We start from the raw sequence: 26,168 nt of genomic DNA, 5'->3' as shown, positions 1-26,168 counted from the left end.
GTCCTAAATATTGCTACACTGTTATCATTTTTTAAAATTTTCTTTTTTGCTGTTCTGATTGTACCCTTTCTGTTATTCTGTCTTCCAGATAACTTATGCTTTCTTCTGCACCACCTAGGCTGCTGTTAATTCCTTCTAGCATGTTTTTCATTTCACCTTTAAAAAATTCTTATTTCTGTGTTAAAATTCTCAGTGTTCATCTATTTTTTTCCCTAATTCAGTTAGCTTATCTATTACTAATGCTTTGAATTCTTTATCTAGCAAATCATTTATTTCTGTTTCATTAGTTTCTTTTTCAGGGATTTTCTCCTGTTTTTTCAATGAAACAAATCCCTCTGTCTTCTCACTTTTGCTGTATATATTCTATGAAATTAGATGAAATAATTACCTTTTTCCAGCCTTGCAGGGGTGTCCTTGTCTATGGGCATCCCCACACACTCTGCCTGTGCCCAAGAACTTTAGTGGGAGAGCTACATCTGACTTGAGCACAAGTCATGTCTTTCCCCAGAGTGTGCTAGCAGCTATTGTCTTGTTAGGAGGTAATGCTGGAGATAGAGCAGCAAGAGCCAGAGTCAGGTGTGAGGCAGGGCTTCTCCTTCCTTCAGTGCCAACACTACCCTCTTAGAGTGGGGGCAGGTCCCAAATTGCTGGAGCAGAAGCCCTGAGGGTCAAGTCTAAGATAGCTCTATTCCCTCAAAGTGTATTCTTTCCCTCCCAGCACCAGCACACTTCCCCAGAGGGGAATAGAGCTGGAGCAAGAGGGGCTGGAGAGGGCACTTGGCATGGGCCTGGGCACAGACTGTGGTGTCCCTAGTTTCACTCAGAATCCTGGAATACTTCTGATGTGGTGCCTCCATAAACTCCAGTTTGAGGCCCCTGCCTCATTCAGATGCCATTCAGTATCTGGGCTGGCATAGCCCCTCACATCTGAGCACTCCCCTCAGCCATTCTCACCCTAATGTAGAACTAGTATTGTGAAGCAAGTGGGATAAAATGGGTTCTTGGCTCAGGCTGGCCATGGGCCAGAGGTTGTGGGAAACTGGCCAGAGTCCTATTCAGTTTCAATCTGTTTCTTCTGCCTTGTTTCAGGAGAAAGCACGTGTGTGTGTGATCACTAGCAAAAAAAAAAGGTTTCTTTGTTTTGTTTGCTGTATCCAAGTTGTTTATTTATTCTATACATAACTTGCTTATATTTTATAAACATATATTTATTTTGTATTTCTAAATCTGACACCCCTATCTCACCCCTCCCTGTTCCCTCTACACTTGTAACCACTAGTTTGTTCTCTATACCTGTGAGTCTGTTTTTATTCTTTAAATATACATTTATTTGTTATTTTTCATATCCCCTGTATAAGTGATAAAATAGAATATTCTTTTTTTTTCTCACTGACATATTTCATTAAGCATAATACCCCCAAGGTATATTCGCATTGTTATAAATGTCAGGATTCCATTCTTTGGGGGAGCTAAGTAGTATTCCAGTAGTATTGTATGTATAAACCATATCTGTATCCATTCTCTGTTGATGGGCACTCAAGTTGCTTCCATGTCTTGGCTATTATAAATAGTGCTGCTATGAACATTGAGGTCCATGCATCTTTTCAAATTAGTGTTTTCATTTTCTGCAAATACACCCCTAGCACTGAAATTGCTGGATGATATCATAGTTCTATTTTTAGTTTTTTGACGAAACTCCATACAGTTTCCCCATAGTGACTGGAAACAGTGTAAAACCCCACCAGTAGTGTATAAAGGTTTCCATTTCTCCACATCCTATCCATCATTTGTTATTTGTAGACTTTTTGATAATAGCCATTTTTACAGGTGTGAGGTGATATCTCATTGTTGTTTTGCATTTCTCTAATAATTACTGATGTTGATCATCTTTTCATGTGCCTGTTAGCCATATAGTTTTCTTTGGAAAAATGTCTATTCAAGTCTTCTGCCCATTTGTTGATTGGGTTGTTTCTTTTTGTGGTATTGAGTTGTATGAGCTGTTTGTGTATTTTAGATATTAACCCCTTGTCAGCCACATCACTTGGAAATATTTTCTCCCCCTTCATAGGTTGTATTTTCATTTTATTGATAATTTCCTTTGCTGTGCAAAAGCTTTTAAGTTTAAATAGGTCCTATTACTTTATTTTTGCATTTATTTCCTTTGACTCAGGAGATTGACCAAAAATATTGTTACAGTTCTGTCAAAGAGTGTTCTGCCTATGTTCTCTTCTAAGACTTTTATGGCGTCATGTCCTACATTTAGGTCTTTGAACCACTTCGAGTTTATTTGTGTATATGGTCTGAGGGAATGTTCTAATCTCATTGTTTTACATGTGGTTGTCCAGTTTTCCCAATACCACTTGCTAAAGAGACTGTCTTTTCTCCATTGTATATTCTTTCCTCCTTTCTCATAAATTAATTGACAATAGATATGTGGGTTCATTTCTGGTTCTCTATTCTGCTACACTGATCTATGTATCTGTTTTTGTGCTAGTGCCATGCTGTTTGATGACTGTAGCTTTGTAGTATATTCTGAAGTCTGGGGGGTTATAGCTCCAACTTTGTTCTTTTTCTCAAGATGGCTACGGCAATTTGGGGTCTTTTGTAGTTCCATATGGATTTTTATTTGTTCTCGTTCTGTGAAAAATGTCATGGGTATTTTGATAGGTGTAGATAATGTGGAGTTGCTCAGTCATGTCCAACTCATTGCAACCCTATGGACTGTAGCCCACCAGGCTCCCCTGTCCATGGGATTCTCCAGGCAAGAATACTGGAGTGGGTTGTCATGCCCTTCTCCAGGGAATCTTCCCAACCCAGGAATTAATCCCGGGTCCCCTGCATTGCAGGCAGGTTCTTTGCCATTAAATTTGCAGATTGCTTTGGGTAGTGTGGCCATCTTGAAAATATTTATTCTTCTAATCCAAGGGCATAGGGTATCTTTCCAGTTCTTTAAATCGTCTTCAATTCCCTTAATCAATGTTTTTTAAGTTTTTAGATTATAGGCCTTTTACCTCCCTGGTTAAGTTTATTCTTAGTATTTTATTCTTTTGGTTGTGATTTCAAATGGGATGATTTTTTACTTTCTGTTTCTAAAATTTCCCTGTTAGTGTATAGAAATGCAATATATTTTTATATAGTAATCTTGTATCCTTCAACCTTATTGAATTAATTTATTTGTCCTAATATTTGGGGGCAGAGACTTTAGAATTCCCTATATAAATATAGTGTTATCTGCAAATAGTGACAGTTTTACCTCTTCCCTTCTAATTTGGATGCTTTTTATTTCTTTTACTTCTCTGATTACTGTGGATAGAACTTCCATTACTATGTTAAACAGAAGTAGTAAGAGTGGGCATCCTTGTCTTGTTCCACAATACAGTGAGAAGTTTTTCAGCTTTTCATCACTGAGTATGATGTTGGCTATGGGTTTATCAATATGGCCTTAATTATGTTGAGATATGTTTCCTCTACACGTACTATATGAGAATTTTTATCATGAATGGATATTGAAATTTTTCAAATGCTTTTTCTGCATCTATTGAGATGATCATGTGACTTTTTTATCCTTCCTTTTGTTAATGTTGTGCATCAGGGGTCCCCAGTCCCTGAGTCATGGACCGCTACTGGTCCATGGCCTATTAGGAACCAGGCTGCAAAGCAGGAGGTGAGTGGCAGTTGAGCAAGCAAAGCTTCATCTGCTGCATCCCACTGCTCCCCATTGCTCCCATTACTACCTGAACCATCCCCCGCCCCTCCGCACTACCTGCAGGTCTGAGGAAAAATTGTCTTCTATAAAACTGATCACTGGTGCCAAAAAGTTTGGGGACTACTGTTGTACACCACATTTATTGATTTGCAAATGTTAGTCCACCCTCTTGATCCTGGAATAAATCCAAATTGATCATGGTGTATGATCCTTTTTATATATTGTTGGATTCAGTTTCCTAATATTTTGTTGAGGATTTTTGCATCTATATTCATCAAAGATATTGGCCTATACACTATGGAGAACAGTATGGCACTTCCTCAAAAAACTAAAAATAGAGCTACCATATGACCCTACATTCACACTCCTTGGCATTTATCCAGAGAAAAACATGATCCAAAAGGATACATGCCCTGAAACGAATCGCCTGTCCAGGTTCAATGCATGATACAGGGCGCTCGGGGCTGGTGCACCAGGATGACCTGGAGGGATGGGATGGGGAGGGAGGTGGGAGGGGGGTTCTGGAAGGGAAAAACATGTACACCCATGGTGGATTCATGTCAATGTATGGCAAAACAAATACAATATTGTAAAGTTAAAAATTAGATAAATAATTTAAAATTAAAAAAAAAAGATACATGCACCCCAATGTTCTTTGCAGCACTGTTTACAATATCCAAGACATAGAAGCAACCTAAATGTCAATCGACAGAGGAATGGATAAAGAAGATGTGGTACATATATGCAATTTCAGGATATTACTCAGCCATTGAAAAGAATAAAATAATGCCATTTGCAGCAACATGGATGAACCTAGACAGTGCCAAACTGAGTGAAGTAAGTCAGACAAGAGAAGGAGAAATATCATATGACATCCCTTATATATGGAATCTAAAAAGAAATGATACAAATGAACTTACTTACAAAATAGAAACAGACTCACAGCCTTAGAGAGTGAATTTATGGTTGCCAGGAGGAAGGATGAGGGGAAGGAATAGTTAGGGAGTTTCGGATGAACATGTGCACACTGGTATATTTAAAATGGATAACCAACAAGGACCTACTGGAACTCTGCTCAATCTTATGTGGCAGAGTTTGGAGAAGAATGGATACATGTACATGTATGGCTGAGATCCTTTGCTGTTCACCTGAAATTATCACAACATTGTTTGTTAATCAGCTATACCCCAATACAAAATAAAAAGCTTTAAAAAAATATATATATATATATTGGCCTATAATTTTCTCTTTTTTTGTAGTTTTTTTGGTCATATCTTGGTATCAGGATAAGGGTGGCCTTTTAGAATAAATTTGGGAGTACTCCTTCCTCTTCAAGTTTTAGAACAATTTGACAGAGATAGCTATTAACTCTTGTCTATATCTTTGTAAAAAGCATAGACATTACTCTGCTGACAAAGGTCTGTCTGGTCAAAGCTATGGTTTTTCCAGCAGTCATGTACGGACATGAAAGTTGGACCATAAAGAAGGCTGTGTGCCAAAGAATTGATGCTTTTGAATTGTGGTGTTGGAGAAGACTCTTGAGAGTCCCTTGGACTGCAAGGAGATCAAACCAATCAATCTGAAAAAAAGTCAACCCTGAATATTTATTGGAAGGACTGATGCTGAAGCTCCAATACTTTAGCCACCTGATGCAAAGAGCCCACTCACTGAAAAAGACCCTGATGCTGGGAAAGACAGAAGGCAGGAGGAAAAGGGGACAACAGAGGATGAGATGGTTGGATGGCATCACCAACTCAATGGACATGAGTTTGAGCAAGCTCTGGAAGATGGTGAAGGACTGGGAAGCCTGGCGTGCTACAGTCCATGGGGTTGCAAAGAGTCAGACATGACTGAGTGACTGAACAGCAAAAAATATCTTTGTTAGAATTCTTTTCTGAAACCATCTGATCCTAGACTGTTGTTAGCTGGAAATTTTTATTATAAATTCAATTTTACTTGTAGTGATTATTCTGTTCAAATTGTTTCTTCTTGAATCAGTCTTACCAGGCTGTATTTTTCTAGAAATTTGTTCATTTCTTCTAGGTTGTCCAATTTGTTTGCATATAACATAGTATTCTCTTACGGTTTTTTACATTTTTGTGGTATTGGCTGTTTTGTCTCCTCTTTCATTTTTATTTTATTTGGGTCCTCACTCTATTTTTCTTGGTGACCCTGGTGAAAAGTTTATCAATTTTATCATTTCAAAGAACCAATTCTTGCTTTCATTGATCTTGTCTATCATTTTTTATTTCTTTAATTATTTATTTTAATTTGAGGCTAATTACTTTACAGTATTGTGGTGGTTTTTGCCAAACATTGACATGAAACAGCCACAGGTGTACATGTGTCTGTATTTTATTTATTTCCTCTCTGATCTTTATTTTTTTCTTCCTTCTACAGACTTTGGGTTTTGTTTGTTCTTTTTCTAATGCTTTTAGGTGATAAGATGTTTTATGCAAGATTTTTCTTATTCCTTGAGAAAGGCCTGTATTGGCACTAACTTCTCTCTTAGAACTGCTTTTGTTGCATCTAATAGATTTTGGAAAATTGTGTTTCCATTTGCATTTGTCTTGAGGGACTTTCTGATTTCCTCTTTGATTTCATCTTGTCCCAATGGTTTTTTAGTAGTGTGCTGTGTAGCCTCCATGTGTTTGTTCTTTTCCCATTTTTCTTTTTGTAGTTGATTTCTAGTTCCATACTGTTTTGGTCATAAAAAAAAAAAAAATACTTGATATACTTTCTATCTTAAATTTGTTGAGACTTGTTTTGTGGCCCAGCATGTGATCTGTCCTGGAGAACATTCCACAAGCACTTGAGAAGAATGTGTATTCTGCTGTTTTGGGATGGAATGTCTTGTAAGACATCTGTTAAGTCCAACTAGTCTATTGTGTCATTTAAGTTCACTGTTGTCTTATTATCTGTCTAGATGATATGTCTATAGATATCAGGGGAGTGTTAAAGTCCTCTACTAATATTATATCATTGTCAAATTTTCCCTTTATGTCTGATAGTATGTGCTTTATATATTTAGGGGCTCCTGTGTTAGGTACATGTATGTTAACAAGAGTAATATATTCTTTATATATTGATCCCTTTATGATTATATAATGCACTCATCTTTTGTTATAGCCTTCATTTTAAAGTCTTTTTGTTCTATATGAATATTGCTACTCTCACTTTCTTGTCATTAAATATTTCATGAAGTATCTTTTTTCATTCCTTCACTTTCATTCTGTATGTCTTTGGCCCTGAAGAACTTCCCTTACAGGCAGCATGTTAAAGGGTCTTGTTTCTTAATCCAATCAGCCTCCCTTTGTCTTTTGGTCTTTTAGTCTATTGACATTTAAAGTCATTTAAAATAATTATTGATTGGTATGTACTTACTGGGCTTCCCAGGTAGCTCAGCTGTAAAGAATCTGCCTGCAATACAAGAGCTGCAGGAGCCAGTTTCAATCCCTGTGTTGTGAATATCCCCTGGAGGAGGGCATGGCAACCCATTCCAGTATTCTTGCCTGGAAAATCCCATGGACAGAGGAGCCTGGCAGGCTACAGTCCACAGGGTCACAAAGAGTCAAACATGACTGAAGCACCTTAGTACAGCACAGCACATGTACTTATTGTCATTCTATTACTTGTTTTCCAATTGTTTTTATAGTTCTCTGTTTATTTCTTCTGTTTCTCCCACTGTGGTTTAATGATTTTCTTTAGTAGTATGCTTAGGTTCCTTTCTTTTTGGTTTTTGTATGTCTTTTGCAGGTTTCTGATTTGTGGTTACCATGGGTTTCAAATATGTTGACCTATAATTATATCTATGTGATTTTAACTAATAGTCATTTAAGTTTAAACACATTCTAAAGATCTACATTTTTAATCACTTCCCCAACATTTTGTATTTTTTAAAATCATAGTTTACATCTTTACACTTTTTCCTTCACTGTTTATTGTCTTTATAGTTGATTTTACAATTTTTCCTTCTTCAGGTGATCTTCCTGACCCATCAAACCCATGTTTCCTGAGTTGGCAGGCAGATTCTTTGCCATTGAGCCACCAAGGAAGCCCTTTAATCTATGTGCTTGCTTATTGAGCTTATCTTAAATCCTTTCCTATTTTGGAGTTTCCCTTTCCTATGATTCTTACTTCTTTTTCATTTGGAGTAGGACATTTCTTTTAGAGTAGGTTTAGTATTGCTCATTTATTTTGGTGTTTGCTAGTCTGAAGAGGTCTTTATCTCTCCTAAATGTTAACCTTGCTGGGCAGAGTATGCTAGGTAGCAGGTTTTTCCTTTTCAGTATTTTGAATATTTCTTATCATACCCTTTTGGCCTGCAACATTTCTCTAAAGAAGTCAGCTGATAGCCTTATGGGGGTTCACTTGTAACTGACTCTTTATTTTTCTCTTGCTGCCATTAGAATCTACAGTTTTGACATTTTAATTATATGTCTTGGTGTAAATCTGCTTGGGTTCATCTTATTTGGGAACTTCCATGCTTCTTATACCTGGATATCTGTTTCTTTTTTCAGGCTTGGGAAGTTTTCAGCCATAATTTCATTTATTACATTTTCAACCCCCTTCTCTCTCTCTTTTCCCCTTCTGCAATGCCTATAATGTGAAAAAGTCATATATATATGTGTGTATATATATATATATATATATTACATATCAGGCAAGCGAGTGTTCATGGGCTCCTTCCAAGCAGAGTCCAGGCTTCCCTGCAGCCCTCCTATTAGTCCCACTGACCCTCCAACCAGCCAAGGGGGCTCGTCTCCCCTTTGCTGAGCCCCAGGGATGGAATACCTGCTATATATAGCTCTCTCTCTCTCTCTCTATCTATCTATATATATGTATGTATGTATATATATATATATATATATATTTATATATATACACATATACAAAAATCCACATATAAAAGTTCCTTTTAAGTGTGTGCTCTTCCCCCTCCCAGCACTGGCACCCTCATCTGAGCAGAACAGTGCTGGAGCAAGAAGGACTAGTGTGGGTATTCAGCAGGGGCAGAGGCATGGGCTGTGGTGGTCTGGCTGCCATCAGAGATCTTGTCTGCCTCTGATGCTTCAACTTTGCAACTGCCAGTAGCGGATGCCCCCTCCCTGCTCAGATGACACTTAAGGTTTTATCCACCATAGCATCTTTTTTACTTGTTTACTATATTTACAATATTTCAGGTGTACAGCAAAGTTTTATACACACACACACATTCTATTTTCACATTCTTCTCCATTGTAGGTTGTTACACCATAGCATTTTACTGCAAAGTTTTTTCCTCGTTGTGGCAGCCCTTAGTCCTGTGTGGAGCTGCTAATGGTGCTGGAGCATTTGCTTGGCTCAGGCTGGGGCACACACCAGAGTGGTCAGAGGAAACTAGTCAGCCCTGGGTGGTTTCAACACACCGTTTCTGCACTGCTTAGGGAGCTAGCAAGTGTTCATGGGCTCCTTCCAAGCAGAGTCCAGGCTTCCCTGCAGCCCTCCTGTTAGTCCCACTAGCCCTCCAACCAGCCAAGGGGGCTCGTCTCCCCTTTGCTGAACCCCAGGGATGGAATGCCTGATATGTAGCTCTCACTGCTCACTCCCCAGGGAGGGCATGTACCCATGTAGTCTCTCTTTTTCTACACATCCACTCCTAGGGACACAGGTCCCATCATGATTGATTCTCTTCCCTCCTATGTGATTCTGTGTGGATCTTTCTTACAGCCTTGGTTATATAGGAGTCTTTCTGCCAGTCTCCTGTTAGTTTTCAGTGATAATTGTTCCACATGTAGATGTATTTTTGATACATTCATGGGGGAAGCTGAGTTCCATGTCCCCCTACTCTGCCTTCTTGATTTGAATCCCTCTGAGTCTAGGTTTCTTACAGCCTTCCTGTTAGTCCCACTGGTTTTCTAACCAGCTTAGGGGACTTGTCTTCCTGGTGTCAAACTCCAGGGATGCGGCGCCCAATATGTGGCTTGAACTGCTCACTCCCCAGGGAGGCTCTCTCCCTTTGTAATGATCTTTGTCTTCTGTGCCCCCCACCAAGGGCACAGGTCCCAACATGATTGCTAATCCTCCATTCCTACCAGATTCTGTATGGCTCTTTATTATAGCCTTGGTTGTACAAAAGTCTTTCTGCCAGTCTCCAGTTAGTTTTCAGTGATACTTTCTCCACATTTAGATGTATTTTTCATGTTCATAGTGGGAAGTAAGTTCCATGTCCTCCTAATCTGTCTTGATCTCTCCCCCAGGAAATTTGAACTTTTATCCTAAGAACAGTAAGAATTATAGAAGAACATTTTCTTATTTTATTATGAAATTTTCAAACATATAGGAAATTTTGAATGGTAGATTCTACCATTAATATTTCACTATACTTTATCTCATGCCTATCCATCTATCTATTCTGCTATCTAATAGAAAGGCATTAAGCAGAATGTTTCCATGGTATATGGAGAAACAATTGAAGGAATAAAGCATAGAGGCAAGGAAAAAAGATAGGCAGTGCTATAATTGTCTAGGAAAAAGACATGATGGTGATTTGGACTGCTGAAGTGGTAATAGGGCATATTTAAAACATATTCAAGTGATAGAATCATCAGATCTTGGTATATATTTCAATGTAGAGGGTGATAGAGAGGGATGAGTATAAGTTATAGTTAGGAGTGCAGACTCAAGAACCAAACTACCTGGAATCAAATCCTGGCTCTACCATTTAACAACTATCCCTTTCCTATGCCTCAGTTTTCTGTTCTGTGAAGTGGGGATAATAATCCTCATTTCATAGGGCTGTTATAAAGGTTACCTGGAAAAAAATATATATATATATATCTTAGAATAGAGCCTGGCACATAGCAAGTCCTATATAAGTGGATGCTGTTATTATTTTTCCCTGGAGAAAGAAATGGCAACCCACTCTAGTATTCTTGCCTGGAAGATTCCATGGGCAGAGGATCCTGGTGGGCTACAGTCCATGGGGTCGCAAAGAGTTTGATAGGATGGAGCATGAGAACGATTATTATTTTTAACATTATATATAAGAGATGACACTCTGGTTGGAAAGATATAGGTTCAAATCCCAGATCTATTATTTACTAGCTATGTGATATGAGATGGTTTTTTCATTTGAAACATGGAACAAACAGTACCCCCTTCACATGAGTTTTTGAGTATTAATTTAAATGAGAGGAAATAATATGCATCTCTTATTTTTAGAGTAACCACAGATCTAAGATTATCTGTGGAGATCTTCAACAAGAATTGTTTTTAAGTGCATTATTTTCAAAGAAGCATTTGTGTTGCTGGTAAAGCATCAGTAGGAAATAATGAGGGGGTGGGGATGGGTAGCACACTATGTCACAGTGCTAAGATTCCAGGGCTGAACACTCATTTTCTCCCTAGGCTGCTGCCATCCAACACTTAGAATCTGCAACCACTGAGTTAAACAAAATCCTGAAGGCCAAGTACCCGACAGAGATGATTATCGCAACCAGGTCAGTCTTCCTTTGCCTCTCAACCGTTGGGGGTGTTTTTGCTCATAGGCTGTTCCATCAGTCAGAGATGGTGCTCATTTTAATAGCTTGGGGGTTGAGGTCAAAGAAAGCATATGTTTACCTTCCCAAATCAAATTTCTTCTAACTCAAATCTCCTGAGTGGGAAGTTTATGAACAATAAATTTTAAAAAAAGATGAGATTGCAGTGAGGGCTCCTGCTACTCCAAAATGACAAAACTGCAAGCCACAGATTTGGAAGAGGGGTTACAGAAGGGAAACACAACATTCCATACCACTCAAGAGCATAGCATAGCTCCCTCCAGTAGGGACACCTTTTCCATCTAATACCTGGAAAATTCTCTGTGGTGCCTACTACTGCTGCTTTCTCATAGATGAGCAACACATTTTCCTCTTCTAAATATGTGGGCCATTCATTCCTCCTGGGACTCTGGTGAAGTCCTTCCAAGTCTACCACATTCTTTTTTGAAAAACAGTCCCTACATGGGCCATAATACCAAAGTTATTATATTTGTATTAAATTAGCTGGGTCCTTGAACTGTAGTTGATTTGACCCAGGATGAAATCCAGACCCAAGTTATACCAATTGAATTCTGTTTTCTGGAAATTTGGAATTTGGGCTAAGAAATATTAGTGAAACTCTCTTAGGTACTGGCATATTTGCCCAAATGCACATGAAGAATTAGAATAAACAAAGAGAGGAGAGGGAGTTGGGAGAGAGGGACAAGGAGAGGGAGAAAGGAGAGATCAGAAAAGAGAGGGAGAAGGAAGAGGAGGAAGATGGAAACTAATGACATTATAAGACAGAAGGGCTCTGGACCTCATGTCCATGTCACATTATGCCATCTATCTTATCTTTCCAGATTCCTGTGCTCAGCAGTGGAAGATTTTGTGGTTGATATTGTAAAGGCTTGGAGCCGGATAAAGCAGAACAATACAGCAATAGAGTCTGTCATTTTGAAAGTAAGTTTCCATCCTTTTGTCTTGTACTCTTTGTGGCACCAGGGCCCTAATTTTGAATAAAAGCAAATGTCCCTCTCACTGGGAATCGTTAAAGGGCAAAGAGAAGCAGCTGGTAAGCCTCCCTGATGGCGAAAATCCTCACTGAACTTCTACCTTTCACCAAATAAAGAGTGGCACTGTACATGCTTATCCATGTACCATGTACCTAAGCATATGTTAAGCATCTGTCCACACCTAGACACAAGCATACACCAACATGTATGTGCATGGCTGTATACCAGAACATTCTTGAAACTATATATGAATACCTGCTAGAAATACACCCATGGTCACCTCTATAATAACAACAGTAACAATAATAGGTAATACTTCTATAGCACTTATTCTGTGCCAGGAACTGTTCTAAGCACTTATAATGTATTCACTTATATAATCTTCACAACTTCTCAAGAATATAAAAGCACAATGAGATTCAGTTACTTGCCTCAGTTCACAAACTATTAAGTGATGGAGCTGGGAATCAGGCCATAATCATGAAGTACACCCCCAAACATACACACAGACAAAAGCAGACACTAGGCACCCATGCAGAGCCACATCCGTATTCATAGGAGCATGCCCATGAAAATACCAATCCAGAAATGTTTGTTTATCTTTCCTCAATCTTGCTATATTGTACGTCATTTTACAGACCATTTGGACATGAGAAAGACTAGGCAACATACATTGGTGCCTGCAGCTGCTCAGAAACAAATGATGTCACTTTAACCCCCTAACACCCTTTGGCTATCTTATCACATCTACCCAAAATTTCTTTTCCTAAACTTCCATCTCCCCACATTTAGCCTCCTATACTCAGTGTCCTGGCCAACTATTACCCTTCAGCACTTCTCTCCATGCTATTTAACTACTCATTCTGTCCTTTCAAGCACGAATTTCTCATAACAATGCCCTGTCTCATTCCCTATATAGAGTGACTTAATGTACGACAAGCTCAGTGTCTTGACTGATATCCTTGCTGAGGATGCAGTAGCTGAGAAGAGTGCCAAAGCACATGAAGAAAGTGCCAAGGCAGATGGAAAGCCCTCCATCCCTCAAATAGACCACATAGCCAAGTGCAAGTTGGAGCTGGCTACAAAGGCCCAGAATCTCCAAAAGTCGTTGAAACTCATCATATTCCAAGTTGAACAAGGTAAAGGTCCCAGGGTTGTGCTGACCGAGGGAGGGGAAAGAGAAGGTTCCTGTGGATGGTTACTGATCTACCTCACTCTGGGTCTTCTATTTGACACCACTACACAAACTTGGCTGTACTCCACGTAATCAGATTGGCTAGTTATCTGTAATTGTGGTTTCAGTCTGTCTGCCCTCTGATGCTCTCTCTCAGTTCCTACCATCTTACTTGGTTTTCTCTTACCTTGGATGTGGGGTATCTCTTCACGGCTGCTCCAGTAAAGCGCTGCCACTGCTCCTTACCTTGGACGTGGGGTAGCTCCTCCCCTACAAACCATTCATTATCATGGTAATCCAAGCCTATGCCACGACCAGTAACACTGAAGAAGCTGAAGTTGAACAGTTCTATGAAGACCTACAAGACCTTCTAGAACTAACACCCAAAAAAGATGTCCTTTTCATTATACGGGACTGCAATGCAAAAGTAGGAAGTCAAGAAACACCTGGAGTAACAGGCAAATGTGGCCTTGGAGTACAGAATGAAGCAAGGCAAAGGCTAATAGAGTTCTGCCAAGAGAATGCACTGGTCATAGCAAACATCCTCTTCCAACAACACAAGAGAAGACTCTACACATGGACATCACCAGATGGTCAATACCGAATTGATTATATTCTTTGCAACCAAAGATGAAGAAGCTCTATACAGTCAGCAAAAACAAGACCGGGAGCAGACTGTGGCTCAGATCATGAACTCCTTATTGCCAAATTCAGACTGAAATTGAAGAAGGTGGAGAAAACCACTAGACCATTCAGGTATGACCTAAATCAAATCCCTTATGACTATACAGTGGAAGTGAGAAATAGACTTAAGGGATTAGATCTGATAGACAGAGTGCCTGATGAACTATGGACAGAGGTTTGTGACATTGTACAGGAGACAAGAATCAAGACCATCCCCAAGAGAAAGAAATGCAAAAAAGCAAAATGGCTGTCTGAGGAGGCCATACAAATAGCTGTGAAAAGAAGGGAAGCAAAAAGCAAAAGAGAAAAGGAAAGATATACCCATTTGAATGCAGAGTTCCAAAGACCACCAAGGAGAGATAAGAAAGCCTTCCTCAGTGATCATTGCAAAGAAATAGAGGAAAACAATAGAATAGCAAAGATTAGACATCTCTTCAAGAAAATTAGAGATACCAAGGGAATATTTTATGCAAAGATGGGCTCAATAAAGGACAGAAATGGTATGGACCTAACAGAAGCAGAAGATATTAAGAAGAGGTGGCAAGAATACACAGAAGAACTGTACAAAAAAGATCTTCACGACCCAGATAATCACGATGGTGTGATCACTCACCTAGAGCCAGACATCCTGGAATGTGAAGTCAAGTGGGCCTTAGGAAGCATCACTACGAACAAAGCTAGTGGAGGTGATGGAATTCCAGTTGAGCTATTTCAAATCCTGAAATATGTCAGCAAATTTGGAAAACTCAGCAGTGGCCACAGGACTGGAAAAGGTCAGTTTTCATTCCAATCCCAAAGAAAGGAAATGCCAAAGAATGCTCAATCTACGGTACAATTGCACTCATCTCACACGCTAGTAAAGTAATGCTCAAAATTCTCCAAGCCAGCCTTCAGCAATACGTGAACCATGAACTTCCAGATGTTCAAGCTGGTTTTAGAAAAGGCAGAGGAACCAGAGATCAAATTGCCAACATCCGCTGGATCATCAAAAAAGCAAGAGAGTTCTAGAAAAACATCTATTTCTGCTTTATTGACTATGCCAAAGCCTTTGACTATGTGGATCACATTAAACTGAGGAAAATTCTGAAAGAGATGGGAATACCAGACCACATGACCTGCCTCTTGAGAAATCTGTATGCAAGTCAGGAAGCAACAGTTACAACTGGACATGGAACAACAGACTAGTTGCAAATAGGAAAAGGAGTACCTCAAGACTGTATATTGTAACCCTACTTATTTAACTTATATGCAGAGTACATCATGAGAAACGCTGGGCTGGAGGAAGCACAAGCTGGAATCAAGATTGCCGGGAGAAATAATAACCTCAGATATGCAGATGACACCACCCTTATGGCAGAAAGTGAAGAAGAACTAAAAAGCCTCTTGATGAAAGTGAAAGAAGAGAGTGAAAAAGTTGGCTTAAAGCTCAACATTCAGAAATCTAATATCATGGCATCTGGTCCCATCACTTCATGGCAACTAGATGGGGAAACAGTGGAAACAGTGGCTGATTTTATTTTGAGGGGTTCCAAAATCACTGCAGATGGTGATTGCAGCCATGAAATTAAAAGACGCTTACTCCTTGGGAGGAAAGTTATGACCAACCTAGACAGCATCTTAAAAAGCAGAGACATTACTTTGTCAACAAAGGTCCGTCTAGTCAAGGCTATGGTTTTTCCAGTGGTCATGTATGGATGTGAGAGTTGGGCTATAAAGAAAGCTGTGCGCCAAAGAATTGATGCTTTTGAACTGTGGTGTTGGAGAAGACTCTTGAGAGTCCCTTGGACTGCAAGGAGATCCAACCAGTCCATCCTAAAGGAGATCAGTCCTGAGTGTTCATTGGAAGGACTGATGTTGAAGCTGAAACTCCAATACTTTGGCCACCTGATGTGAAGAGCTGACTCATTGGAAAAGACCCTGATGCTGGGAAGGATTGCGGGCAGGAGGAGAAGGGGATGACAGAGGGTGAGATGGCTGGATGGCATCATTGACTCGATGGACATGGGTTTGGGTGGACTCTGGGAGTTGGTGATGGACAGGGAGGCCTGGCGTGCTGGGGTTCATGGGGTCACAAAGAGTCAGACACGACTGAGCGACTGAACTGAACTGAACTGAACCCAAACTTGACTAGATTCTGCATTCATAAAGCATCAAAATCAGTCCTCAGACTGACTTTGAAAAGCCTCACTCCTGATAAGCTGCCCCTTTGGCACCTCCTACCTCACAGAGACTAAACTCTTGCTACTTATTTATTTTTGGAACTAACACTCATCCCAAACAATTTCAGCTGTGAAGAGGCTTGGCTCAAAGCTCTGTCAGCTTCCACCTCCAGCCATGGAATTTTGTTCCACCTGCTCCTATCCCCTTCCAACCACTGAGCCTATGACAATTTTACAAAGAAAACAGTGTTCATCTCTGCATGTCTTACACAGTATTCATCAGGCATAAGGGCCCTGAGAGTGGTCCTGGCAGCTCCGGCACTGATTGCCATTTCCCATAATTCATGACAACCTACAAGCTTCCAACTCAGTATGAAACCTCTTTCAACTCCTCCAACTTCTTAATTTAACATTCTGGTTTCCATTTCTTCTCCACAATGCTTCTTTGAAAAACAGATCAGAAAACTATGTTAATACCAAGTGTGTTCTGCCTGAGCTATTGGAATTGAGCAGTAGTTCGTGTAGCAAGGAAGTCCCTTTGGCTGGCCTTTGGCTTTTACCTGTGGTACCTTCTCCTGCCTTGGTGCATGTAGATACAACCTCAGCCAAGTTTCTAAGAAAAAAAAGGAAATATCTCTTCTGCAGTGTGAAATAATTAAAGAGCCAATTTGCCTCTATTTCTGTAGGTAGTTTCCAAGGGGGCTTCCCAGGTAGCACTAGTGGTAAATAACCTGCCTACCAATGAAGGAGACACAAGAGATGTGGGTTCGATCCCTGGGTCAGGAAGATCCCTTGGAGGAGGGCATGGCAACCCACTCCAGTATTCTTGCCTGGAGAATCCCATGGACAGAGGAAGCTGCTAGTGTACAGTCCATAAGGTCGCAGAGAGTCAGACACGACTGAAGTGACTTAGCATGCACGCACGCCCAGTTTCCAAGGAGCAGGGATCAGATCCCTGTTATGAAGTAGCCATAATACTGTCACAACTAGTACTCAACCTGCTCCATCAATACATAAGTCAGGTTTAGAAGAATAGCTTGTGGCCATGGGACAGAGAAAGGCACCTCTGGGTAGGAAAGGGATTGAACCTATAGGCTTTGGCATAAGCCAAGCACCTGAGCTATGTGATATTAATATATAGGTTGGTGAAAGGAAGGCAACTTCTCAAATATTCTGGGTATTGGTGAGACATTTGAGTGAAAGAAAGGCATGGTCCTAGAGGGTTAAGTTTAGAACAAAGCACACATGAGTAAATGAATTCCAAACAGGGTGAAAATGGAGGTAGAAGAGCAGAGGGTTTCCTATCCTGCTCCACCTACGCCTGGCCCCCAGCTTCTGCTCACAACCACATTTACTGGGTGATAGGAAAAGAGTAACAAGTAAAACAGAGAAAGCTCAATCATGGATATAAAGAAACATGTCAATACTATAGAAAAACTGAAACCATAAACAGTATCATGGAGCAGAGGTGATGATCAAATGGAAGTCTCCGTTGTCTCCCCATACACTGACTGGTGTTAACAAAAGAGATGCTCAAGAAATGTGACCAATCCTCCTTTTGTCCTTTACTCCCTCTGTCCCCTCCTCCTTCCTTGCCTTTCTTCCTTCCCACCCTCCTTCCCTCCTTCCTTCCATTTTTTCTCTGTAGTTCTTGATGAGCAAAGCCGACAGACAATATCAGTTAAGAACTTCAGTTCAACTTTCTTCCTAGAAGATGACTCAGAAGATATTAACCAGATGAGCCCAAGACACCGTAAGGATCTTTCTCCTTTTATTCTAAGCTTCATCTCTGTCTTCTAGTTCCTAGAGAATATATCTTTAGTATTTTCATGCATCTTCCTTTTGCCTTAATCCTATTCTGCCATGTGGCTCAGCTGGTAAAGAATCTGCCTGCAATGCGGAGACCTGGGTTTGATCCCTTGGTTGGGAAGATCCCCTGGAGAAGGGAAAGGCTACCCACTCCAGTATTCTGGCCTGGAGAATTCCATGGACTACAGTCCATGGGGTCGCAAGAGTCGGACAGGACTGAGCAACTTTCACTTTCCCTTATTCTGCCATAGAGATCCCTCCCTCTTCTCCAGAAACCCCACACTATAAGGCCCCATGCCTATCTCCAGAAGTAATGACCCCATTAGGTTCTTTGAAAAGGCCTGATGAAACCCAAGATTTGAAGCTGTTTCACTGCCAGCAAACAGTCTGCCCAGCCTTATTATTCTCTCAGTGGAAGTCCCTGTCCATCCAAGATGATCCCTCTTTGAAATGAGAACCCTGAATATTATCTAAAAGAAAGTCATTGAGCTTGACTCTGTTCCAACAGAGAAAGTAGAGTGAAATACAAGTAGGGGAGGGGCTTTCTGTTTTGTATCTGACACCAAGGTGATATCTTTTGTGTCTAGGTTCTCGTCTTGGTACTCTGTCTTCTATATCTTCTCTCAGAAGTGAAGACCTAGAAAACCTCAATTTGGAGCACTTATATTTTACACCTGAAACTATGTAAGTATTTATAGATCTATTACCTTTCTATGGCTTCTTCCTTTCTCTGGTTGAGAGATTAGACTAAGGATACCTAGAGTCAAATGCTAACTCTACTTACTACTTGTGTGACCTTACACAAGTAGTTCAACCAAACCTCAGTTTCCTCACATATAATATGGAGATCATTGTAGAACTTGTCACACAGGTTTGCTGTATTTATTGAGTTTATTTATCCAAAGTACTTACATTGGTCAGTCTTTGGCATCCATAGTTAGGTTAATATGTGTTATAGTTATTATTATTATTATTACAACTTCATTTCATTTCAAAGGACCTGTTTTTCATTGTTGCCTTTAATAGTAAACAACTGAAGTTGCTAAGAAATAAGTGGGCATTTAGGGGACTAGGAAGCAAACATAAAGACATTTGTCTCAGTAACCCTACCTCTTTAGAATATTCCCAGTAGCCAAGTTCCAACACACTCATTCATTTTGAGTTCCATTAAGAAGATTGGTTATATCAGTTAAAGAAACCCCAATATCTGGACTATAGTCAAGGGAGGCAAATCTTACATGAAAGATGTAGGGTCAGTTTAGTAGTGAATTATAAAAAATCTGTGATTAAGTAGCTAAACTGTACCTATTTTTAGCTTCTTGAAAGGCAGTTAGCAATGATATGTTTTCTACAGCTTCCCTCCATTTTCAACTCTCACTTCCCTCCACTTTGCCACTGGCTTAAGTTCATATCTGAGACCTCAGCGAACTTATCACTTTGATCAATGGTGTGCTGAAAAATATTTAACAACCAGCTCCCAGGGGTGGGTGGCAGGTGGGAAGCCCTGATTTATTCCTGTTATAAACCTTCCCATTATGGCCTATTTCAAGCTACTGATACAATGTCATTGATTGCAGAGTTAGGAATTATAGGCATAATCAGCTTACATAAGCTAATATGAACTGGTTTTAATGGATGGATGCAAAAGAATCAAATAAGTTGTTTGGGTTTTTTGTTTTTGTTTTTGTTCTACATATATCTACCCTCTTTTATAAGGTTTTTCCCCCTCAAATGTGTGGTCACTTTGCCCTTGGATGTGAAAGTGCTAAAAGGAGTTCAGAAATCTCTAAAAACAGTAATACAGAGTTTCCTCTCATCATACATTTTAATCTGAGATACTTAAAGTTTCTTTTTGAGAATAAGTCAATAAGAGTCATTGCCTCTAGTCATTCCCTCTAGTTTATGTGGAGAAAATATTGGCCACTCATATCTGACAGTCTCCAAAGATGACTTCTTCATTATGAGTCTCAATCCCACTGAATCCTCCCAGCTGGCTGGGTGTCCTCTCTTACAGCTACTTGTGAACAAATAAGCTACTTGTTAACAAAATAGGATATATACATGTGCCTCTCAAGAATTTTAAGCCTTGTGCCCCATGTAGAACAGGCCTTCTCTCATTGGTTTTGAACACTCAGATAAAGTCTGTAGCCCAGTGATAACAGCACTTCTTTCCTATACCAATGTCTACTCTTTTCTTCCCTTTGGCTAATTTTAGACGCTTCAAAGAAAAGCGTGTCATGAACAACTATTTTGGAATTGGACTAGATGCTAAAATTTCTCTGGAATTCAACACCAGAAGAGATGAACACCCAGGACAATACAAGTAAGGAAAAGAAACTTCCCTGCCCACATGCAAACACACAATCACAATACACACATGTATTCCTACATCCCCCACATCACAAACAACAGAACTCTTTTGAAAAGTAAAGAGTCCATCATTTGAAGGTAAAACGCATTAGTCCGAAGGTTAGCCTAATAGGATGGCTTGCCCCAAATGTTGACCAAATCTGTGATGACTGCACTGGTATTCTGAACTTGGAGCCATCTTCACAGTCTTGAGTTGTGGACGGCTGTGTAAATACAGCTAACTGTGTCACTGTTAGTGAAAACAGATTACATTGACTTGCTTCAGCCAATTCCCTATCTTTGTTCTGTCTCTGAGAATTTGACAAGGTCCTAGTAGTAGTTTCAGGTCTGCTTTTACTTGGCAAGGCTGCAAAGTATCAAAGATCACTCTACTAGTTCTTAGGGTTCCTAACCTGGTTCCCCTGGACCTACTGATTTTACCCCTTCCAGGGTTGGCCTATTTGGCACCTTCCAGTACTTTTGTACTGCAGATATACCCTAAGGCAGCCTCAGAGTTCTTCTGGTAGATTGAAATTATGAATAATAATAAGCACCTCCTCCATCCACCATCATCACCCTTGCCACCTGCCACCTGCCACCAGAACTTGTTTCTCAGAGCAGGTCTGGGCTGAGAAACAAGTACTTTATCAGATAAGTGTTTTGCAAATATTGTTTCCCAGTTGCTTGTCTTTTTTGTTGTTATTGCTTGTCTTTTTATTTAATGGTATCTTATGATATACAAAAGTTTTGAATTTTGATGAGTTCCTATTGATCGATTTATTTTTTTTTTTATGGACCATGATTTTGATGCTGTATCTAAGAAATCTTTGCCTAACCCAAGGTCTTAAAAATTTGCTCTGTTTTCTTCCAAAATTCTTGTTTTTTCTCTTACCTCTAAGTCTGTGACCTGCTTCGAGTTAATTTTTTTTAAGTTTTTTTTAAAATTTATTTATTTTAGTTGGAGGCTAATTACTTTACAATATTGTAGTGGTTTTTGCCATACATTGACATGAGTCAGCCATGGGTTTACATGTGTTCCCAATCCCGAACCCCTCTCCCACCTCCCTCCCCATCCCATCCCTCTGGGTCATCCCATTGCACCAGCCCTGAGTACTTGTCTCATGCATCGAACCTGGACTGGCGTTCTGTTCCACATTTGATAATATACATGTTTCAATGCTATTCTCTCAGATCATCCCACTCCCACCTTCTCCCACAGAGTCCATAAGACTGTTCTATGCATCTGTGTCTCTTTTTCTGTCTCGCATATAGGGTTATTGTTACCACCTTTCAAATTCCATATATATGCATTAGTATACTGTATTGGTGTTTTCCTTTCTGACTTACTTCACTCTGTATAATGGGCTCCAGTTTCATCCATCTCAATATAACTGATTCAAATGTATTCTTTTTAATGGCTGAGTAATATTCCATTGTGTATATGTACCACAGCTTCCTTATCCATTCGTCTGCTGATGGACATCTAGGTTGCCTCCATGTCCTGGCTATTATAAATAGTGCTGCAATGAACATTGGGGTACACGTGTCTCTTTCAATTCTGGTTTCCTCAGTGTGTGTGCCCAGCAGTGGGATTGCTGGGTCATATGGCAGTTCTATTCCCAGTTTTTTAAGGAATCTCCACGCTGTTCTCTATAGTGGCTGTACTAGTTTACATTCCCACCAACAGTGTAAGAGGGTTCCCTTTTCTCTTGAGTTAATTTTTATGTGTGGTGTTACGTAAGAACCTAGTTCATCTTTTTGCACATGGGTATCCAATTACCACAACACCATTTTTTATAACTATCCTTTGAATTGTGTTTCCCCCAACAAATTGTGTTGGCGCCTTTGTCAAAAATTGGTTGACCCTAAATATAAGGGTTTTTTTTCTTAGACTCTCACATATGTTCCACTGATCTATGTATCTATCCAATGCAAGCACCACACTGTCTTGATAACTGTAACTTTATAGTAAGTTTTGAAATTGGGAGATGAAAGTCCTCCAACTTTGTTCTTTTTAAGAACAAAGTTCTTTTCTTAGTTGTTCTAGGTATTTTGCATTTCCATATAACTAAGCTCTGATTTTTAATAGATGATGAAACTAAAGTGTCCAGAGAACTTAAGGTTTAAAGCAGAGTGCAAATAATTTTGTGCTAGCCTTGTTACATTTCAAAACCCATGCCTTGTGGTGGCTCATTTCTGTGACTCTACTTTGAAAGTTCAAAGTAGATTCTATCCAGCCTTTCTAGGGATTGTGAGTATCCTGCCTGCTTTTATCAGAGACTCTACAGTGAGCGGGACCTTGTTCTTCCCACCTCCACCACAAGTCTTCTGATATCCTTGCCTGTCCCATATTCTCTCCACTGGGCCCTCCTCTACAGTCTGTCTAGTAAGCTTAGCTCTATTCTAAGTGTTTAGCCTTTGACTGTGTGGATCACAACAAACTGTGGAAAATTCTTAAAGAGATGGGAATACCAGACCACCTGACCTGTCTCCTGAGAAATTTGTATGCAGGTCAAGAAGCAACAGTTAGAACTGGACATGGAACAATAAAGTGAAAGTGAAAGTGAAGTCACTCAGTCGTGTCCGACTCTTTGCAACCCCATGGACTGTAACCTACCAGGCTCCTCCGTCCATAGGGTTCTCCAGGCAAGAGTACTGGAGTGGGTTGCCATTTCCTTCTCCAGGAGATCATGGAACAATAGGCTGGTTCCAAATCAGGAAAGGAGTACGTCAAGGCTGTATATTGTCACCCTGTTATTTAACTTAGATGCAGAGTATATCATGCGAAATGCTGGGCTGGATGAAGCACAAGCTGGAATCAAGATTGTCAGGAGAATGTCAATAACCTCAGATAGGCAGATGACACCATCGTTATGGGAGACAGCGAAGAAGAACTAAAGAGCCTCTTGATTAAAGTGAAAGAAGAGAGTGAAAAAACTGACTTAAAACTCAACATTTAGAAAACTAAGATCATGGCATCTGGTCCCATTACTTCATGGCAAATAGATGGGGAAACAATGGAAACAGCGACAGACTTTATTTTCTTGGGCTCATAAAAATCACTGCAGATGGTGACTGCAGCCATGAAATTAAAAGACGCTTGCTCCTTGGAAGAAAATCTATGACACACCTAGACAGCATATTAAAAAGCAGAGACATTACTTTGCCAACAAAGGTCCATCTAGGTCAACAGTATGGTTTTTCCAGTAGTCATGTATGGATGTAAGAGTGGGGCTATAAAGAAAGCTGAGTGCCAAAGAATTGTTGTTTTTGAACTTTGGTATTGGAGAAGACTCTTGAGAATCCCTTGAACTGCAAGGAGATCCAAGCAGTCCATTCTAAAGGAAATCAGTCCTGAATATTCATTGGAAGGACTGATGCTGAAAGCTGAAACTCCAATACTTTGGCCACCTGATGCAAAGAACTGACTCATTTGAAAAGACCCTGATGCTGGGAAAGATTGAAAGTGGTAGGAGAAGGGGACAACAGAGGATGAGATGGTTAGATATGACATCACCGACTCAATGGACATGAGTTTGAGTAAGCCTCAAGATTTGGTGATGGATAGGGAAGCCTGGCATGTTGCAATCCATGGGTTCTCAAAGAGTCAGACATGACTGAGCGACTAAACTGAACTGAACTGAAGTCTTTGAGATACAGGTCTTACAAAATCCCTCCACTTTGCCAGAAAAGTTATGCTGCAAAGAAACTGCAGTCTGTCACATATTTCAAATGAAATTGATTCCAAGTGGCTGAAATCTTGATCTCCCAGAGTGACACTTGCTGGTATGTACCAGCCAGTTGGGCTTCCTAGGTGATGCAAGTGGTAAAGAAACCAATGCAGGAGACATAAGAGAAGCAGGCTCAATCCTAGGGTCAGGAAGATCCCCTGGAGGAGAGCATGGTAACCCACTCCAGTATTTTTGCCTGGAGAACCTCATGGACAGAGGAAGCTGGTGGGCTACTGTTCAAAGGATTGCAAAGAGTCAGAAACGACTGAAGTGACTTAACACATACAAGCCAGTTATGCTCACAGCTTTTTATGAGCTTTATTTTTAAATATAGCCCATCTCTTGCAAAACTGAACCAATATCAACAGCAAGTGACAAATTCATGGGATGCTGAGGACTCAAAGAGACCCAGGAACCCATTACAGCTTGTGTATGAATGAGGATTCCAGTTACACTATCCTAGCATTCCCTCTTGTGTCCCGTTACCATGACTCCTTCCCATAACAAGGCCCTTGAGGAATAAGATGGTATCTCGTCTTACTTTTTTTCATCCGTTTATCTTTATATTAGTCACCCTCTGACTATCTTTCTCTACCTTTATCTCCCTGTAGTAGCCGCTTTAAGAACAAGATGTGGTATGGCCTTCTGGGAAGCAAGGAACTCTTTCAGCGCTCTTATAGGAAACTGGAAGAACGAGTGCACCTGGAGGTTAGTGGAAAAAGAGGATGATCCTTCCTGGGCATGAAGAAAGGAAATATCATGGCCTTGGGAATCAACTTCCCTCTATATCCTTAGTTCTTCTCAAGCTTTAACTCTGATCTCACTCATGGGAGGAAAGCATGAAGATAGTTTTCCATTTTATGGATAAGAAAATGATAGCATGACGAGAAGACAGAGCCCTTCCCTCATGTCTGTAAATATCCCTTCACACTGGTATCTGAAGAGCCAGCCAATAAGGGCTACTCTTTTCTTTCAGTGTGATGGAGAGGCCATCTCCTTGCCAAATCTGCAAGGCATTGTAGTGCTCAACATTACCAGCTATGCCGGAGGCGTCAACTTTTGGGGAAGCAGCACGGCAACCACAGTGAGTATGGAACAGGGAATGGAGAGGGAGAAAATCTTGACCCCTCTCACGTCTATCAGAAAGGAGAGCTGAACTGACTGGAGTGTGGGGGAAGACGAGGCAGGCTGGTGACCATTATTAGCAGCAGCTGTATGACGAACATTTTTAAGGCAATTACCACCCCAGAGCACAAGAATCAACCGAAAACCTGAGGATCAGATCAATTCTTCCGTGTTGCATGGACTTTGAATTTTCCATTTCTCAAGCCTGACAGATCCTTGAAAGGTTGGCTACATCATGACCTTTTCTCTAAGGAGGTCTGTCAACAAAATCTCCTGAGAAATTGGTCATGAATCCTTTCCTCTGAGCTTACCCAAGAAGGCCGTGAGACCAGTGGCTTTGGGGATTTATGATGCTAGATTGGACAGGGAGGGAACAAGCTAAAAGTTGTGATCTCAAAAGGAGCTGAGTTTAGATCTCAGTGCCTTTCTCCCAAGTTGGCTTTCTGACCTCATCCTTCCCCTTTTAATAATGTAGTAGTTTCTCCACTCTTCATGAGCTAGAAAAAATTTTACCACGAGCTTTCAAAGCATACCTGCTTGTGACAAAGTGTGGTTCTTCGAGAGTGAGATATGTGACACAGTTCTTTCTCTTCAGGAATATGAGGCTCCTGCGATAGATGATGGGAAGCTAGAGGTAGTGGCAATCTTTGGTTCTGTACAGATGGCAATGTCTCGTCTCATCAACCTGCATCATCATCGCATCGCCCAGGTAGGCACATGCTGGGTGGGCACCAGAAAGGGTCTGAGCTCTGTGGCTACAACACAGAATGTGGGCTGCTCCTAGGAATTAACCAGGTATAAGAATGGCAGGGTGGAGGGAGTAGGGTTATCTGGTAGGCAGCAAGGTGCTGGCTGAGGTTAAAAATAGAGGTGGTAGGGACCAAAGGAGCAAAAAGTCTATAGCAAATATATGTTT

The 26,168-nt window shown here is 40.4% G+C and overlaps 1 protein-coding gene across 2 annotated transcripts in view; it reads left to right on the top strand.

Annotated features, from left to right (window-relative positions):
• DGKK (diacylglycerol kinase kappa) overlaps positions 1-26,168 on the top strand; it is a 167,761-nt gene that overhangs the window by 129,404 nt on the left and 12,189 nt on the right. For both annotated transcript variants that reach the window (XM_081566972.1, XM_081566973.1), the window contains exons 13-21: positions 11,096-11,187; positions 12,069-12,168; positions 13,141-13,360; positions 17,887-17,991; positions 18,635-18,731; positions 20,263-20,370; positions 24,739-24,835; positions 25,104-25,211; positions 25,848-25,961. In XM_081566972.1, the coding sequence (XP_081423098.1) occupies positions 11,096-11,187; positions 12,069-12,168; positions 13,141-13,360; positions 17,887-17,991; positions 18,635-18,731; positions 20,263-20,370; positions 24,739-24,835; positions 25,104-25,211; positions 25,848-25,961 (1,041 nt within the window). The remainder of the gene's footprint in view (positions 1-11,095; positions 11,188-12,068; positions 12,169-13,140; positions 13,361-17,886; positions 17,992-18,634; positions 18,732-20,262; positions 20,371-24,738; positions 24,836-25,103; positions 25,212-25,847; positions 25,962-26,168) is intronic.

This window comes from Giraffa tippelskirchi, chromosome X (assembly GCF_054371585.1).
Source record: "Giraffa tippelskirchi isolate mGirTip1 chromosome X, T2T-mGirTip1v1.2.pri, whole genome shotgun sequence".
NCBI classification, from domain to species: Eukaryota; Metazoa; Chordata; class Mammalia; order Artiodactyla; family Giraffidae; genus Giraffa; species Giraffa tippelskirchi.
This window is presented reverse-complemented; position numbering and strand designations above follow the sequence as displayed.